The 19,118-nt window shown below is 42.6% G+C and overlaps 1 protein-coding gene across 4 annotated transcripts in view; it reads right to left on the bottom strand.

Moving 5' to 3' along the window:
* Window positions 1-867: 867 nt before the first annotated feature.
* The window catches only part of Tubgcp5 (tubulin gamma complex associated protein 5), a 35,302-nt gene continuing 17,051 nt past the window's right edge, over window positions 868-19,118 (bottom strand). For all 4 annotated transcript variants that reach the window (XM_048329563.1, XM_048329565.1, XM_048329566.1 and 1 more), the window contains exons 12-23: window positions 17,460-17,575; window positions 15,779-16,047; window positions 14,622-14,820; window positions 13,550-13,738; window positions 12,652-12,834; window positions 10,432-10,516; window positions 10,209-10,329; window positions 8,446-8,624; window positions 6,263-6,388; window positions 5,544-5,632; window positions 3,790-3,890; window positions 868-1,407 (exon numbers count right to left, since the gene is read on the bottom strand). In XM_048329563.1, coding sequence (XP_048185520.1) covers window positions 1,361-1,407; window positions 3,790-3,890; window positions 5,544-5,632; window positions 6,263-6,388; window positions 8,446-8,624; window positions 10,209-10,329; window positions 10,432-10,516; window positions 12,652-12,834; window positions 13,550-13,738; window positions 14,622-14,820; window positions 15,779-16,047; window positions 17,460-17,575 — 1,704 coding nt within the window. In that variant the 3' untranslated portion in view covers window positions 868-1,360. The remainder of the gene's footprint in view (window positions 1,408-3,789; window positions 3,891-5,543; window positions 5,633-6,262; window positions 6,389-8,445; window positions 8,625-10,208; window positions 10,330-10,431; window positions 10,517-12,651; window positions 12,835-13,549; window positions 13,739-14,621; window positions 14,821-15,778; window positions 16,048-17,459; window positions 17,576-19,118) is intronic.

Raw genomic sequence — 19,118 nt, 5'->3', positions numbered from 1 at the left:
GAAGACAGGAGTGCGTGAGATCTCGGAGACGTCTCTGGGACGGTTCTGATTTATTCAAGTGAGAAGCCACAAAGATATACCCTAAAGGCGGGCACAGGGAAGGGACAACAGATTGGCCACGAGAGCTGTACGTCAAGTGATGTCAGGGGACCTCCCTTGTGGGTGGAGGCCCAGCCTCCCAAGGATGGGCCCCTGGGGTACCCCTCCGCCATTGCACACTTGCTCGCCCCAGAAACAGGGGCTTCTCTTCCTGTTAAAGGCAGGAAGGGGAGGGACAGGCCAAGGACAGCTGTGGCCTCTTAAAGGCACAAGCTGACCCCAACACTATGGGAAAAATAAAAATCGAGTGGATCTTATGCTCAAGGGAACAATGTATCTGGGTGAACATTTTGTGTAAGTATGATAAAGTGTACTCTACTGTGGTTAAATGATGGCTTTAATAAAAATTATAAATGTCACTTTGATGGTTAATGTTCAGTTCCTTTCTGCATTTTTCTATTTATCTTACCCATCTGTTCTTGCTTGGTGTCTACTGAATTCTCACGCCAAGAAATAATTAAAGAAAATATGTAAAAAAACTGAATGATAAGCCCAGTTTTGAGATAAAACTCAAATGGTAAGCTTGCAAAAATTGTTTAAAATGTCAGACAACAATAATCAACATACATGAGTTGGCTCTATGTGAAATTGGCTTTATATATATATTGGTGTTGATATTTTCCATTTCAAATTTCCTAAGGCACAAAAAACCCCTCAAACACTTCTAGGGCTGTCAAGTCTAAGACTACTTCTAGCAAAGAGGAAATGTAAAGCTCTACTTGATAAATTCCAGTGACAAAAGTACAGCAACAGCAGAAGAAAAAGAAATTCGAGGTATCAGTTTATTTGCGATGGGTTGAGCAGTGCAAACTTGTAATCACAACTCAGAGGAGGCTGAGGCTAGAGAACCGCAAGTTCACAGCTAGCCTGGGCTACATAGTAAGACCCTTTCAAAAGAAGAAGAAAAAAGAATGCAAACAAGAAAATATGACAAATGAGCATTAACATATTTTTAATATCAATACATTTTTCTAAATATAATTTACATTTCAAAGTCATCAATACGACTCTATAGCTTAAAAAACTATTAAGAATAAATACTTTTTTTACACTTTGCATTATTTATATAACTTATACACATAATCTACATACTCCCACCATCTCCAGAGAAAACGTCTTCAATCCATTGGTCTAGACTGTGAACCACAGTTTTTAAAACAAACAGAAACAAAAGGATTCTTACTTCCCAGCTGCATAGGATGGAAATGTACACGTATGCGTATGTAGATGGAACCTGAAGAGTGTATACCATTAACAATATTTAACTTTGTTCCATGCCAGCCATGAGTGACAGGGCTAGAGATTCCACTGTGGGAAGAATAAAACATGAGGTTACAAAACAGGTTATATCACTGGTTTACAATATTAAATAAGATAGTAAAGTGTGGTTAGAATTTCAAATACTGATTGTGTGTGTGTGTGTGTGTACACGAGCGTGCGTGCACGTGTGAGCCAGTACTGGGGCTTGAATTCAAGGCCTAAGTGCTATCCCTTCCCTATTTCCCTTAAGACTGCACTCTACCATTTGAGCCACACCTCTGATTCTAGCTTCCTAGTGGTTAACGGGAAATAAGGATCTCACAGACTTTCCTGCCCAGGTTGGCTTCAACCTGGGATCCTAAGATCTCAGAAACTAGCATTACAGATGTGAGTCACTGGCATCTGGTCTCCAAAACTGATATTCTTAATGTATTAATAAAAAGGACTCCTTCAGTTGTTAAATAGAAATGAAAGAAATGAGGTTTATTTCGATCTCAGATTTTTTTTTTTAAAAAAGACTTTTTACCCAGTAAATAAAACTTGTGCCCCATGTAGCAGAAAACCTTGCTCCGGCCCATCACGCACTTGTCTAGTGTGTATATTATATAGTAAACATGGACCGATGCACCAATGTTTCCTCTTATACAACAGCACACTTGTTTCTGTTACTCAAAGAACATGTATTACAATTAGAATATGCACACATAGGAAAAAACACTTTATCTTTTTTTTTATTTTTATTTTTTTAATTTTTTTTGGCCAGTCCTGGGGCCTGAGCACTGTCCCTGGCTTCTTTTTGCTCAAGGCTAGCACTCTGCCACTTGAGCCACAGCGCCACTTCTGGCCATTTTCTGTATATGTGGTGCTGGGGAATCGAACCCAGGGCCTCATGTATATGAGGCAGGCACTCTTGCCACTAGGCCATATCCCCAGCCCCAAAACACTTTATCTTTAAAAAGAGAGATGCTACTTGGTTCTGTTTCCAGACTAACAGATCTCTTTTTCTCCATTACTCATCAACAGACCTCCCCCATGTACTGCACACTGTGTTCTGAGGCGTCACGTCTACATTTCCTTGTGACAGGCAGCCTTGGGAGTTTAAAAATTGCTTAAAAGGAAAACATAAAACTCAACCTCCTTATCTTTGTTAGAAGGGAATAGTTATAAAGCCTACACAAGGGCTAGATGCTGGTGGCTCACACCTATAATCCTAGCTACTCAGGAGGCTGAGATCTGAGCCATCACAGGCAGACAAAGCCAAAGGACTCTTCTCTCCTATCTCCAATTAACCAGCAAAAAGCCAGAAGTGAAATGGTGGCTCAAGTGGTAGAGCACCAGCCTTGATGGAGAAAAGCAAGTAAGAGCATGAGGCCATGGATTGAAGCCCCAGTATTCACACAGACACACAGACACAGACACAGACACACACACACACACACACACACACGAGATTACACAGCCAGGAGCTGGAGGCTCATTGCAATCCTAGCTACTCAGGCTGAGATCTGAGGATTGTGGTTCAAAGCCAGCCCAGAAAAGTCCATGAGACTTTTACTTTGGTCAGTCATGGGGCTTGAACTCATGCCTGGGCGCTGTCCCTGAGCTTTTTTGCACAAGGCTAGTGCTCTACTATTTGAGCTACAGTATACTTCAATGTTGTTTTTGGTGGTTAAGTAGAGACAGAGCCTCACAGCCTTTCCTGTCAGGGCTGGCTCCCAACCATGATGCTCAGATCTCAGACTCCGAAGTAGCTAGGATCAGAGGTATGAGCCACCCTCCTCCCCATGCCCAGCCACGAAACTCTTATCTCTAATTAACCACCAGAAAAATGGAAGGGACACTGTTGTTCAAAGTGGTAGAGCGCTATAGCAAGAGAGCTCAGGGAACGCGCCCAGGCTGCAAGTCCAAGCCCCCATGACCACCATACACACACAAAAGAGACTACATACAGAAAGCACAGTGACACATCCATCCTGCAGTATTTCATGTTCAAGAAAGCATCACCATAATCAACAGCCTAAGTGTTGCATTAGAAATTCACCAATGAGGGACTGGGGATATGGCCTAGTGGCAAGAGTGCTTGCCTCGTATACATGAAGGCCCTGGGTTCGATTCTCCAGCACCACATATACACAAAATGGCCAGAAGGGGCGCTGTGGCTCAAGTGGCAGAGTGCTAGCCTTGAGCAAGAAGAAGCCAGGGACAGTGCTCAGGCCCTGAGTCCAAGCCCCAGGACTGGCCCCACCCCCCCCCCCGCCCCAAAAAAAAAAGAAATTCACCAATGAAACTGTTGTTCTGGAAAAGCAATTCAAAGTACCACACACTGGTGAGAATTTCCAGTTCTTCTAGGAGGCCAATACCAAACAATGACACATAGACTTAGCTACAAGAAAACTGAAATGCAATCACCTCATAACACAGTGTACTTACAGTGAGGAAAAGATCCTCTACAGACTGCTTTGTTTAAAATGGTTACAAGAAACATGTGGCAGTTTTTAAAGTCAGACTCCATTTTCTCGATAGATTCCATTCTAGGAGAGAAAATAAGTTCCAGTTTACATAAAACATATAAAAGTCCACAGGTAGGCTAGAAAGTACTGTAGTAACTTAGAATATTTTAATTGTTTAGGGCTAAATATTATATAATAAATTGTGAAATGTCCTGTTTTCCTTTGAGTCAGGGTGTTGCTATATTAACTGAGGTGGACTTTGAACTGGTGATCCTCCGGCCTTATCCTCTGATATAGCTAGGAATACAACCCGCCTTACATTGTTTTTTTTGTTGTTTTTTGTGCCAGTCCTAGGCTTGAACTTAGGGATTGGGTGCTGTCTCTGAGCAATTTTTGCATTCTACCTCTTGAGTCACAGATCTACTTCCAGCTTTTTGGTGGTTAATTTGAAGATAAGCATCTTATGGACCTTCGTGCCCAGGCTAGCTTCAAATCGCAATTCTCATATGTCAGCTTCCTGAATAGTTAGGATTACAGGAATGTGCCTCTGGGTACCCAGCATTTTGTCTTATAAATTTCAAATTGTTGCAAAGATTCATAGAATATAAAATCATGGTGGGTTTTTTTTTTTGCAGTTAAAAACTTAGGAAGACTGAAGATATTCCCATTGTCTTACATAGTTCTGTGTTTTTATTTTTTTTTAATTTTTTATTTTTGCCAGTCCTGGGCCTTGGACTCAGGGCCTGAGCACTGTCCCTGGCCCCGTTTTGCTCAAGGATAGCACTCTGCCACTTGAGCCACAGCGCCACTTCTGGCCATTTTCTGTATATGTGGTGCTGGGGAATCGAACCCAGGGCCTCATGTATATGAGGGAGGCACTCTTGCCGCTAGGCCATATCCCCAGCCCGTTTTTATTTTTTTAACCATTTATTATCTGTGAAGAACTTTAAAATTTGAAATTACTAAAAATGCAATTTTGCTTTTTGGCAGTACTGGGATTTGAACTGGGATTTGAACTCTAGGCTTTGAACTTGCCGGGCAAATGTTTCATTCCTTGAATTGTACCTCCAGCCTTTTGCTGTTTTTGTTTGTTCGTCTGGTTTGGTTTGGTTCAGAATCTTATGTACTAGGTTGGCCTAGACTGAGATTTTTTATTTGACAGTCCTGGGGTTTGAACTCAGGGCCTGGGTACTGTCCCTGAGCTTCTTTTGCCCAAGGCTAGCACTCTACTACTTAAGCTACAATGCTACTTCCAGGTTTTTCTGTTTATGTAGTTCTGAGGAATCAACCCAGGACCTCATGCATGCTAGGCAAGCACTCTACCACTAAGCCACATTCCCAATCCCTAGACAGATCTTTCTTATTCACGATTCCCACATAGTCAGGATGACAGGCCAAGTGCCACCAAACCCAGCTTCTTATTGGTTGAGTTTGGGGCCTTTTGAACTTGTTGCTTTGGCCTACCTCAAACTGTGATCCTCTCGACCCTCCCTAAGTGCCTAGTATGTTACAATCATGAGTGATCAGGGGAGGCCTTGCTTTAGTTATTTTTCGGGTAAGGTCTCAAGCCTGACACTACTGAGCTAAACCCCAAGCTCTCAAATTCACCTTTAAACTTCTTCATTACAGTGGCATGTGAAAGGCTGCTGGAATAAAGACGGAATTCATGAATGAAGCCTGTCAGGAGGGAAGCTGAAATGGCCACAGTGCAGATGATCACAAAAGCATACTTACTGCCAAGCTCCCAGGCCTGCCTGCCAGCCTTCTGCAAACATGAGAGCCAAATTCAACACCTTCATGATTGCTTCTTTCACAAAGCTGACCTGGAGACCAAAGTCAGGGATAGAACACAGATTCTATCACGATGTTTGGATGCTGACATCAAACATACCTGATTTAGTCATGGATCTCATTCTATCCATAAGGGCACTGGACCCCAAACCAAGTGAACTGGGGATGCAGCCCACATTTGCTGTGCCCAGCATAGGAGGCACTGATTAGCAGTGCAGTAGACCTAAAATACAAGATCCCAACCCACAAGGACCATTTGGTTGCCCTAGTAACCTGGGAAGAGCAGTTCCCATGGCTGGCATGCTGCGAAGTTTCTCACAATCATAGGGAGTAGGTGCACTTATACAGCACACCTGCAGCCATGAGTTAAGAGTTTCCACACTGTGCAAGTGTGTGTGTCCCCGGATCGGTTGTACTCTTTACTTCAAGCTATTGACCCAATTACACCTGAGTGCAAGTGTAGCACACACTGTGCTGGCAACACAGCTCTCATACTCTTCTCAGATATAATTCCCAGTAGTAGGACCAATGGGGTTACTCATTTGACTAGGTCTTTCCTAGCAGAAGATTCTGGAGGATAAGAGCTTAGTACTTCAAAATTCAAAAACAGATTATTTCCATGTGCCTGTCATTCCTTACCACACTTGTGACATCTGCCATACCTTTTCTCTCAGGAGACATCGGTCATGGATGGTTGACAAGTATCTGTAGTGAATTTTAATCAACTGATCTAAATCCTTGGCTTCTTCGACTTGGTGCTGAAACTCCAGCCCTGTACTATGGAGAATCTTAGAAAGGAAAAACAAGATTAGTACACATCTTTGGGGACACAGGTGCTGCACACAAAGCTTTCACTCAACTTGTGCGACTTTCAAATTCTTCCTTCAATAACCACGCTCCTCTTTATTTACTTTTTTTTTTTTTTTTTTTGGCCAGTCCTGGGGCTTGAACTCAGGGTCTGAGCACCGTCCCTGGCTTCTTTTTGCTCAAGGCTAGCACTCTGCAAACTTGAGCCACAGCACCACTTCTGGCCATTTCATATATATGGTGGTGCTGAGGAATCAAACCTAGGGCTTCATGTACATGAGGCTGAAGCACTCTTGCCACTAGGCCACATTCTCAGCCCTCCATGCTCCTCTTTAAAGGCGACTGGTTCCCTGGATGATGGCAGGGCTGGTCCTTGGGACAGCCCAAGCACAATGAATGCATACTCATCTTCACACTAACACACTACCTGGCAAGGAGAGGTAAGCTCATCCAATCACAGAGAAAATGCACTGCTTTTAAAGAAATATTAGATACATTTACTGAAAATATAAGATATCTACTTTTATAATCCTAGCTACTCAGGAGGCTGAGGATCAAGGACTGAAGCCAGGCTGGGGCAGGAAAGTCCATGAGGCTCTTATTTCCAATTAAGCACTAAAGAAGCTGGACACAGAGCTGTGGCTCAAGTGGTAGAGCACAAAAGCCCTGAGTCCAAGCCCCCAGGACTGGCAGATACAAACAAGAAAAAGAAAAAAGCAGTTCCTCTGTAAAAAATTGAATGATATTAACTTGGGGTGGGGATGGAAAGGGGAAAGAAGGGGGAGAACAATGGAAGGGGTGACAATGACCAAGAAACACTGTCCTCATAACCTGACACTGGAATTGAAGCCCCATTGTACAACTACTTAATAATAATAAATAAATATATTTTAAAGAGAATAGCAGTTCCACTTATTTTTCAGGGAATTCGTTTTTATTTTAAAGAAAATATGGCTGTGCTTCTCACCTTACACACACCACCTTGCTTGGGGATTTTAGCTGTTCCTACTAAAGCCATTTTCCGGGGACACCTATGAGCACTGATGAAATTTCATGGGCCATTCATGGCTTTAGGTGTGTACACTTTGAGGAAGCATGGTCTGTGGATACACATGTGCTACTATGTTTTATGCTACTATGTTTTTTCCCAAGTGAAACAAGTCATTGAGACAAGGGCTGCTTGTTTTCTCATATGTGGAAGTTAGATATGAATTATAAACATATGAAAACATATACAGGGCCATATGCACATATAAGCTAACTGACTTAAGTATGGAATACACAGGGGAGGCTTCTAATGAGTGAAGTCCTTTGAACACTTACAGCTTAAGCAAATGAGTACCAGGAAGGTGAAACATATTTTGTCAGAGGAGGGGTTGGGGAGAGGGGTCAGATGAGTGAAGCAAGAAAAAGTGGGCGAATCAGTCATAATGTTCGAATGTGAAAACAGAATGAGGTAACTTGGGGATGGGTGGGGTTGGGATGATGATGGAAGGGGTGACACTGACCAAGTTGCATTATACTTATAAACTGACATGCTGAATTGAAACCTTTGCCCATCTAAATATAATAATTTAAAAACTAAATTTAAAACAAGCAAACAAACAAACAAACAAAACAAGCCCGGCACCAGTGGCTCACACCTGTAATCCTAACTAATCAGGAGGCTCAGATCTGAGGATCATGGTTCAAAGCCAGCCTAGGCAGGACTAGAAAAAAGCCAGACGCAGAGCTGTGGCTCAATGAGAAAGTAGAGTACTATCCTTAAGCAAAAGCTCACGGACACATACTTTTTTTTTTTTTTTTTTTGCTAGTCCATTCTACTGCTAAGCCACATTCCCAGCCCTTTGGGGATATTTTTATAAGAATAAAACCCCCACTGCCATGTTATTTCATGATCCAACTGTGTATGTGTTCCATTTTCCAAAATTTAAAGTATTTTGAGACTCTTTAGTATTTATTAATATATGCTAAATTGTTCTCTACGAGTAACGACCTACACAAGGTACAGAGGTGAGGAGTGTGAAAGGACACCAACCCTGGTCATGATGTAGTTGTGTAAACTGTTCACAAAATGCATGAGCTTCACTCTTAAGAGGAACATGCGATGGATCTGCTGTCTTACTGGTTCCTTCTGCAGACCAAGTTGAGCAACTGTGTCTTGTTCATGTAGAAGGCCTTCTTTAACTTGGGGTTTCTCTGCAGTATTGGCTAGTTCTACAAGATTCAAAGAGCAAAATGGATGAAAAGGGAATTGACTCAAACCTCCGTGCAACGTTCTATGAGTAAAGAGTTCTAAGCGATCTGGCATCTGCTCTGCTGGCGGCACCCTGACCAGGTCTTATGAGGGACCCAACTGCAGTGGTTTGGAAGATCACGAGACAGAGGTCTTTTTATTGCTTCTGCCATCACTGCTGTGAAACATATACAAGTCCTGCTAACTTTGCATAAAACATTTTTGTATAACTCAGTAAGACTTTTTTTGTCAGTTGTGGGACTTGAACTCAGGGCTTGGGTGCTGTCCCTGAGCTGATTTACTTAAGACTAGCACTCTACAACTCTGAGCCACTTATGGTTTTCTTGTGGGTAATTTTTTTTTTTTTTTTTGGCCAGTCCTGGGCCTTGGACTCAGGGCCTGAGCACTGTCCCTGACTTCTTCCTGCTCAAGGCTAGCACTCTGCCACTTGAGCCACAGCGCCGCTTCTGGCCGTTTTCTGTATATGTGGTGCTGGGGAATCGAACCTAGGGCCTCGTGTATCCGAGGCAGGCACTCTTGCCACTAGGCTATATCCCCAGCCCCTCTTGTGGGTAATTGGAAATAAAAATCTCATGGTTTCTGCCTGGGCTGTCTTTGAACTGTGATCCTCAGATCTCAGCCTCCTGAGTAGACAGGATTACCAGTGTGTAAGCCACCAGCATCTGGCTCAAGAACTTTTTGGGGTGTCTAATAAGTTCTTGCATTTCAGATCTATTCTACATACAACCTCCTGATATTTCATTTAGATACTTAAGGTCTACAAAACTGATATTAAATTTGATATTCTTCTATATCTTAAAAAATAGAGGGCTGGGGATATAGCCTAGTGGCAAGAGTGCCTGCCTCAGATACACGAGGCCCTAGGTTCGATTCCCCAGCACCACATATACAGAAAACGGCCAGAAGCGGCGCTGTGGCTCAAGTGGCAGAGTGCTAGCCTTGAGCGGGAAGAAGCCAGGGACAGTGCTCAGGCCCTGAGTCCAAGGCCCAGGACTGGCCAAAAAAAAAAAAAAATAGCTGAGGGGCTGGGAATATGGCCTACTGGTAAAGAGCTCGCCTCGTATACATGAAGCCCTGGGTTCATTCCTTAGCACCACATATATAGAAAAAGCCAGAAGTGGCGTTGTGGCTCAAGTGGTAGAGTGCTAGCCTTGAGCAAAAAGCCAGAGACAGTGCTCAGGCCCTGATTTCAAGCCCCAGGACTGGCAAAAAAAGAAAAATGGCTGGGCACTGGTGGCTCATTATCTATCATTCTAGCTACTCAGGAGGCTGAGACCTGAGGATCAAAGTTTGAAGGTAGGAGGAAAGAAAAGTCTGTGAAATTCTTACCTCCAATTAACCAGCAAAAATGCCAGAAGTGGAGCTGCAGTTTCAGCGTTAGAATGCTGGCCTTGAGCAGAAAAGCTAAGGGACAGCACTCAAATGCTGAGTTAAAACTTCAGTACCAGAACCAAAACCCCAAAACCCCAAAACCTAAACCCACTAGCCTCTCCCTGCCAGGGCTAAAAATAAATTGGATTTATCTGTTGAAAAAAAAATCTTACCACCAAACAGTAAAACATCCAGACTATATTTTGCCCATTTTATTTGCAACAAGAGAAGAAAGACCTGATTATAAATCTTCTGACATTCTAAACTTATCACAATGTCTACAGGCCATGGAACCTATGAAAACAAAAACAGAAATCAGATTCAGAAGTGACCTAGTCCTTGCATGATTTGGTTTTAGGGGTAAACAATATTCACATAAGGAACATCAGGGCTTACCTTGTAGCTCAGAGTCAGACCATCTAGGATATGGACCGGTAATTTCTTCTTAGCTGTGTCAACATTTTCAAAAGATATAGACAGACTAAATAAAGAAGTGTCAGTTTTAATTTGTGACAGTATTTTACTCATATAAAAATTATCTTTTAATAAACAGTTGAGGGCAGGAGGTACGACTTAGTGGTAGAGCATGAGAGGGGCCCTGGGTTCTATTTCTAGCACAGATAACAAAACAACAACAATAAAACATTTAACATTAATCTGCATAAGATTACCAAGAAAAAACCCTGCATATTTTGTAAACTGTGAGTATAACAAATTTATATTTTCAAGCATCTATTCCAGAGTAGGAAATGGGTTTTAGAAATAAGAAAGGCAAAGGTTTCTTCTTTTTTGTTGTTGATATTTCCATGCACCAGGAACTACTCAGGTACATTAAGTGTCCTGTTTTTGCTTGGATCTAAAACTGTAATATTGGTGGTATTGAAACATGACCTGACTCTCCAGAAGATGATACCCAGAGGTTCACTATAGAATTTATGTGTACATGCAAGTATGGGGCTTGAACTCAGGCCCTTGGGTTCTTACTTGGCTTTTTCTCTCATCTGGTGGTGCTCTACCACTTGAGCTGTATCTCTACTTCTGGCTATTTGATGGTTAACAGGAGATAAGTTTCTCATAGGCCTTTCTGCCCAGGTTAACTTCCAACCCCAAGTCTCAGATCTTAGCTTCCTGAATAGCTAAGAATTACAGGTGTGAAACACCAATTCCCAGCTTCCCAGATGGAGTTAACTAGAGAGGGAGGGTCATTGTATGACTATGAATTAGTCAACTCAGGCACTAGCCAAAGATATCACTTAATAGTCTTTTATACCATATTCACTAAGTGAATTCAGCAGGTCACTCCTAAATATACAGCTGTATGCTAAGCAAGTGACAGCTGCTCTCACCTCCTTCCAGAGCCACCTTCATGGCAGGGAGGAGATGTAATAAGAAGCAGACTTCTGTCAGGACACAAACGGGAGAGTCTGCCACTGGAGTGGGGAGAAGGAAAGGATGTAGGAAGCCAGAGAACAGGTGTAGATGTGCATAAGACATATGGCTGGCAAATATGAAGCAGGAGGGTAAAAATCTCCCATTCTGGTGAGACGAAGCTGGTCTGTCTGATGTGAGGTGCCTTGGAGGGTGTAACTGAGCCCAAGCAGTGAAGGTCACTCTGTGAAGGTCAAGTCCTTTGTGGTGGGAGAGAGTAAGGCTGAGAGATACGGACAGTCAGGACTGCTGGTCTACCCTGTGATGGCAGAGCTTCCTTAAGAAACAGCAGCAAGGGCTGGGGATATAGCCTAGTGGCAAGAGTGCCTGCCTCGGATACACGAGGCCCTAGGTTTGATTCCCCAGCACCACATATACAGAAAACGGCCAGAAGCGGCGCTGTGGCTCAAGTGGCAGAGTGCTAGCCTTGAGCGGGAAGAAGCCAGGGACAGTGCTCAGGCCCTGAGTCCAAGGCCCAGGACTGGCCAAAAAAAACCAAAAACAAAAACAAGAAACAGCAGCAAGTAGGCACAGGAGCTGAGAGAGAAAATGGCTTACTACAGGCCTATAAGGGAGGCCACCATACAAATCCAGTCTGCTCTCGCTCTGTGATCATGACTCTTGGCTACCCATTGCCTCAATTTTCCTTTTTATTTATTAGCTTTTTGTTTTCAGACAAGGTACTTCCCAGGTTGGCCTCAAACTCCTGGCTCAACCTCCCAAGTAGCTGGGACAACAAGTGTACATTACTACAGCCGATATAATCAAATAATATATGAACATTTTACAGGTTCCTCCTTATCCTGGGATATGGTTTACTATGTACTTTATTATTATTTTTGGCGGCAATCTGAACTCATGGCCTTGTTAACAAGCATTCTCTCACTGGAGACATAACTCCAGCCCTTAATGCTTTCTTTTTCAGACAAAATCTTGTCCATTTGTCTGGGATGGCTACCAGGCCATCCTACCTTCACTCTCTTTGTATTTGGGATTACAGGCGTGGAACCGCCATGCCCAGATTGTTTTTTGGATTAGGTCTCATTTTCTCAACACCTTTTTGCCTGATCAAGCCTCAAAAAACAATCCCCTATCTCATCTCCCAAGCAGCTGAAATTATAGGTGTGGGCCACCAGGCCTGGCCCTGTTTTTAAGTACTTATAGTCAAAGATACCTCCCATCCATTACCGTGCACTATCTTCAGGGTAGCGCTGACCAACTGCTTCTTGGAGTTGGACATTAAGAAAAGACACATTCTGCCAGGTTTCCTTTTCTCTTATTTTATCAAAAATTGAAGTGTAGAAGTCATACATGGTATCTCCACCTTCCATTAAGAAAAAATTCCTCATGGCCTGCAAGTACTCTACCAACCTGAATGGACAGAAGTGAGAAAAGGTCTTTTAAGCATGTCAAGCTCAGTTCTTGGCCAGGATCCGGTCTGTGTGTTGCCACAGGTAGGAGCATTGGTACATCTGACATTTGCTAAAACTAGAAATATTATCAGCTCCTGAAGACTTTTTTCACTAATATAGTATATGCTTCCTTTCTTTAATAACCAGAAACAAATAATGTATGTTTTCTAACATCACAGAGAACCAAGCAAAATCATAACAATGAAAAGAACAGAAATTGATCTAATCCCACTACCCATGGTAAATTTTCACTGCTAATATTTGTTAATATATCGTTTGTCACTCTTTTTTTTTCCTTTTTTGGGGTTGGTCTTGGGGCTTGGACTTAGGGCACAGGCTCCGTCCTTGAGCTTTTTCACTCAAGGCTAGTGCTCTTTTACTTTGAGTCACAGCTCTACTTCTGGTTTTCTGGTGGTTAATTGGAGAAAGAGTCTCATGGACTTTCATGCCCAGGCTAGCTTCAAACCACAATCCTCATATATCAGCCTCCTGAGTAGCTAGGATTGCAGGCATGAGTTACCTCACCAGGCCTAATAATAATTTAGTAGTAATACTAAATATAAAATATTGTAGAAGTCTCTATGTATAATACACACACACACACGCACACACGTCATACCGCTTTTAAAGTCAACAACTGATTATTCCCCAAACTAAATAGCTCTTTTTTTTACCTGTAATCTTTTTTTAGAGTTTGCATGAGATTTCCACAGCAATGTAGGTACTGCTTTTCAATATGAGGATAGAGGCAAGACCTCAGTGTCAATTCAAAAGTCTGGCATGTCACAGATTCTGAAGATCTATCCACACATACATCACCACCGGCAAATTTCTCATGAAAGTCGCTCTGCTCCAAGTACAACCTTTAAGATAAAAAACATGGATTTTTTTCTGTTGTTGTTGTTAATGCAGGTACTAGGGCTTGAACTCAGGGCCTGGGCACTGTCCCTGAACTGTTTTGAACAAGGCTAGCACTGTACCACTTGACCCACAGCACCACTTACAGCTTTTTAATGGTTAATTGGAGCTAGGAGTCTCAGACTTTCTTGCTTGGGCTGGCTTTAAACCACAATCCTCAAATCTCAGCCTCCTGAATAGCTAGGATTACAGGTGTGAGCCACTGATATTTGACTTGTGAGTCATGATTCTATGAGTTGCCATAAACTTCTAGAAGTATCTTCAATCAAAAGTGGAGTCCCATTTTTACCTTTAGTCTTAAAATTACTATTACAGAATCAGGAAACCTCCCTCCCTGTAACATCTTTTCAGAGTTAGTGATGCATTTAGGGTGCTAGAATTGGTCCTTCTATTAGAGCCACACAGTGAGTGCTGGCCATCAGATAACAGGGCACCATGTGGCTAAGAGCTTTCTAGAATATGGCTAAGTGGTTAAAATCAACCCAATCCCCAAGCACATGCCTGCCCAGACTTCTAGAAGCACATTCTAGACAAGCAACAGCATTTCCAGGGCACAGACACAGACTAAAGGGCCAAGTCTTTAAATGTGCCCCCCGCTCTCCGTAAAAAAAGGAGTAGGCAATGTTATACGTGTGAACTAGATAAACACAGTATCTTTTTGTATTCTATTAATTAAAGATGGTTTTCTGAACTGGGCACATGTTGCTAATAGCTGTAATCCTAGCTACTCAGGAGGTTGAGATCTGAGGATCATGGTTTGAAGCCAGCCCAGGCAGGAAAGTCCAGAAGAAGCCATCCAGAACTCACAGATTGAGTTGCTCTCATCACCTTGCAAAGTTAACAGCTAGCAGTGGGTCTTGGACATCATCCAGCTCCAGATGCTGTTCCGCAATGGACTGCATCTTCGTTAGGTTCTTTGTGGCTGCCTGTGGCTCTGTAAGGACCTGTGGAGCAGAATCTTCTCCACGTCGAAGACGTGACTGTACAGATTCTAGAAAGAGGGTGTGCAAGCTTTTTCTTTCTGCATCTGAAACATAAATAGGTAAGGTGAATTATATTCTTGTTAAGTCGCATTAACAAACACTGAGCAAGTTCAACTTCGCCTGATATTTTTCTCTTGATCTATGAACATTTATCTCTGCTTTTTTTTACCCTTAACAGTGCAACAAAATTAACCATTTGAGATCCTCTGTCAACTGCAAAGTTCACAGTTAAGTATAACATATGACCACATTTTACTATGAACAGTTAATCCCAGACAAATAATACTTGAAAGTTATAACCCTTCTGCACTATGATATGACATAAAAGAGACAAATTTCATTGGAAAACCATTGCCCAGGAAATATAGTTAGCCATTTAGTCAAAACGAAAATATTCCACAAAGAAAAATATATTGACTCATATGGTTATGAGGATCCATGGTCCTCAAGAACTAAACATTAAGCAATGCCAGAAGCACTTTTTAAAAGGACTAGTCAAAATGAACTGTAGAACTTACCACTGCCTTTCCAAATATACTGCCAAAAGTTTCCGATGAAAATAATCTTTCTGATGTGTGTGTGTGGGGGGGGGGTTGGAGGGAGTGCTCGTACCAGTGTTAGGGGTTGAACTCAGGGCCTCAAGCTCTCACTTGCCTTTTTCTGCTCAAAGTTGGCACATGTGAGACACACCTCTACTTGTGGCTTTTTGCCGGTTAACTGGAGTTAAAGTGCCTTATGGACTTTTCTTCCCGGGCTGGCTTTGACCCTCATCCTCAGATCTCGGCCTCTTAAGTAGCTAGGATGATAGAAGTGAGCCACCCGCACCTGGCAATAATTGTTTCAATCCACAGCAGCATGTTCATTCATTCATTTAACAATGATGATATTTTCCACCAAAGCAACAGGCTTCTATCAAGCTTCAAACTACAAAATACTTGGGCACCTCGGGACGGGGGCGAGTGAGAGGGGGAGGCCGAGGGAAACACAGGGCCAGCAGGTTACCTCTGGCGGCCGCCTGGCACGTGGCACTCTCTGCACACCTCAGATTCTTCAGCAGCTGCATTGACTTGCCGGCCATGATGATCTGCTTCAGGACAGGCTTGAGGAAGGACACCATGGTGTGTTGCCTACTGGAGGGGCCCTGGTCACTGCCAGAACTCGCACTAGCATTGTCGCTCATTTTTTCTTCATTTTCTGTCTTTTCTGATACGCTGTACAACGTGTAAGTTGCATACCAGAAGTCTCTGTGGTTTACTGGAACATTTTTGTTTCTACAGGGATTGAAAAGAATTGTAAATTATATATTACTTTCTTTAAATCTAATAGTACATCTGGTGCTGGCTTAGATATGTATCTAGATATTATAAAACATGGCATTAGTAATTACTAGCAAGATAAACAGGCTAGAACAGGATGGTTTTTATCTGACTGCAGTTTAACACAGAAAAGTACTACTGATATAAACTTTGAATGGCACAGGTGAAAGGAAATTATTTCCTGAATTGGAACTAAACAAAATATGACAAATGGGGTCTTCTTCAGAATAAAAGTTTTTTCATTTTCACATCTCCTATGAAAGTGATTTCCAGGTTCTTCTACCTTTTTACTCCCATACAGATTGATTTTTTTGTCTCTTTTTGGTGCTGGAGATTGACCAATGGTTTTGTGTACGCTAAGCTCATGTTTTACCATTGAGTCACACCTAGATTAATAACTGGGTCACTCTTTAAAAATTTTTTACTTATTTATTGTCAAATTGGTGTACAAAGAGGTTACAGTTTCATATGTTAGGCATTGGATACATTTCTTGTACTGTTTGTTCCCTCCTCCCTCATTAAACTGGGTCACTTTTAACAGTGAAATCATGGCCACTCTTCCCTTAAAAGAGTAGTCAGAATCCCATTTCCCAAATAATCCTCATGCGAGATTGATAAAACAGGACCTAATAACAGAGGTAAGCTTTGGCTGAAGGCAGGTCAGTCTCCCTATGAGTCTTATCCAGGCTGTAAGGACTTAAAAACAGTTGTCCATTGCAGTTTTATGTTTTTGTTAAGAAAAAAACCCAATGAAGTCAGGCTCTGGTGGCTCACGCCTGTAATCCTAGCCACTCAGGAGGCTGAGATCTGAGGATTGTGGTTCAAAGCCAAGCCAGGTAGCGAAGTACACAGACTTTTCTCTCTCTAGTAAATAGCTGGAAGTGGAGGTGTGACTCAAGTGGTAGAGCTTTAAGCCTTGAATGAAAAATCTTAGGGACAGTACCCCAGGCCCTGAGTTCAAGCCCTAGTACTGGCACCCCCCAAAAAAGCAAAGATGCAGTAGGAAATGCTTGCACTATGTTGGCAACACAGGTCTGGCACTTGATCTTTGGCTTCAGTACCATGTGCAACTAAAGAAGCTTTCACTTTTTTTTTTTTGCCAGTCCTGGGCCTTGAACTCAGGGCTTGGGCACTATCCCTGGCTTCCTTTTGCTCAAGGCTAGCACTCTGCCACTTCAGTCACAGCACCACTTCTGGCCGTTTCTATATATGTGGTGCTGAGGAATCGAACCTAGGGCTTCATGTATGCAAGGCAAGCACTCTTGGCACTAGGCCATATCCCCAGCCCCAGACGCTTTCACTTTTGATATGAGATAACCCCTAAGTGATGGTAGCACCAGCATCCCTTTACCCCACAAGCAACCTACCTCTGAATGATGAATTCCCTGGCATTGTCCCATAGGTGCCCGTGTACGATCCACTCATCGACAGTCTGAAGGTAGGGCCGTACTGTTTCCACCCACAGGGAGAACAGGAGGGAAACCTAAGGACAAGAGCATGGCCTGCGCTTAGATCCAGGCCCAGGATCACATGAGGTTTAAGCATTTCCAAATGCCTTGAACAAAACTGACTGGGCCAGGTGCTGGTGCCTCACATCCATAATCAAAGGTGAGATCTGAGGACTTCAGTTCAAAGCCAGCCTAGGCAGTAAAGTCCATGAGACTCTTATCTCTTATCTCTCATTAGCTACCACAAAGTCAAAGTAAAATCTGGTTCAAGTGGCAGAGCACTATCCTTGTGCACAAAGTATCAGGGGCAGGATCCAAGCCTTGAGTTACCCCTCCCCTCAAAATAAAATCCCCAATTGGATTTGTACATATTTTTGAAACTAATAAGAAATTAAAGTCCTCAAAATATATACTCTAAAGTCTTTTTGAAAGCTTCCTCTAAACATGGGATAGCTATATTGTTAACCATTCATGTAAGAATCCTCCTAAGAGTGGAAATCAAGGAGACAATAGACACAACTTGTGGCAGACGCGGACAATTGCACTGACTACACATTCTCCTCACATACACACACATACACTTCACTTCATTCTCTTATACTTTCCAGCAGGAAAAATATTCAGAGTTAAAAGAAACCAAGCTCTATTATCCTGAAGTGTAATACTAAAATGACAAGAAAAGAAGAAATTACACAACAGGCAGAAATAAACCTAGAAATTGCACCTGAGTAAACCTGTACCCTTCTACATTGCAGACTAGTTAGATCTGTGCTTTTCTTTCTTTTTTTTTTTTTGTAGTACTAGGGTTTAACTCAGGGCCTTGCACTTGGTAGGTAGGCACTCTACCACCAGAACCACACCTCCAGCCCTGTTATTTTAGGGATAAGAATAGGCCTAAATCATAATTCCCTATTTATACTTCCTGCGAAGCTGGGATGACTGTTGCATGTCGCCATGCCCAACTATTGTCTGAAATGCAGATGGGAATTTCTCTAAAACTGTTAGCCTGGTTTCCTTCTAACCATGATCCTCCTAATGTCTCCTTCAAGCACAGCTGAGATTGCAAGTGTGAGTACATGCGCCAGGCACTGGTTTTGTACTTTTAAACTTTATCGTCTTAAACTTCTTTTTTTTTTTTGGAGAAAAGTTTGAGGCTGGATTCAAATTTGCAATCCTCCCGCTTCAGTTAGTCTCCCAAGCTCTGGGATCACAGGCAGTGGCACCACATAGTACATCACTTTAATCATTCTTTTTTTTTTTGGGGGGGGGGGGGGGCTAGTCCTGGGCCTTGGACTCAGGGCCTGAGCACTGTCCCTGGCTTCTTTTTGCTCAAGGCTAGCACTCTGCCACTTGAGCCACAGCGCCACTTCTGGCCGTTTTCTGTATATGTGGTGCTGGGGAATTGAACCTAGGGCCTCGTGTATCCGAGGCAGGCACTCTTGCCACTAGGCTATATCCCCAGCCCACTTTAATCATTCTTAAGTATACATTTATTGGACTTGTACTTAAATCCTATCACACTGTTATGAAAAAGATCCTAGAACTTTTTTGTGATGTAACAACTATTAAACAACTCCC

The sequence above is a fragment of the Perognathus longimembris genome, chromosome 20, assembly GCF_023159225.1.
Source record: "Perognathus longimembris pacificus isolate PPM17 chromosome 20, ASM2315922v1, whole genome shotgun sequence".
In the NCBI taxonomy this organism is placed as follows: Eukaryota; Metazoa; Chordata; class Mammalia; order Rodentia; family Heteromyidae; genus Perognathus; species Perognathus longimembris.
This window is presented reverse-complemented; position numbering and strand designations above follow the sequence as displayed.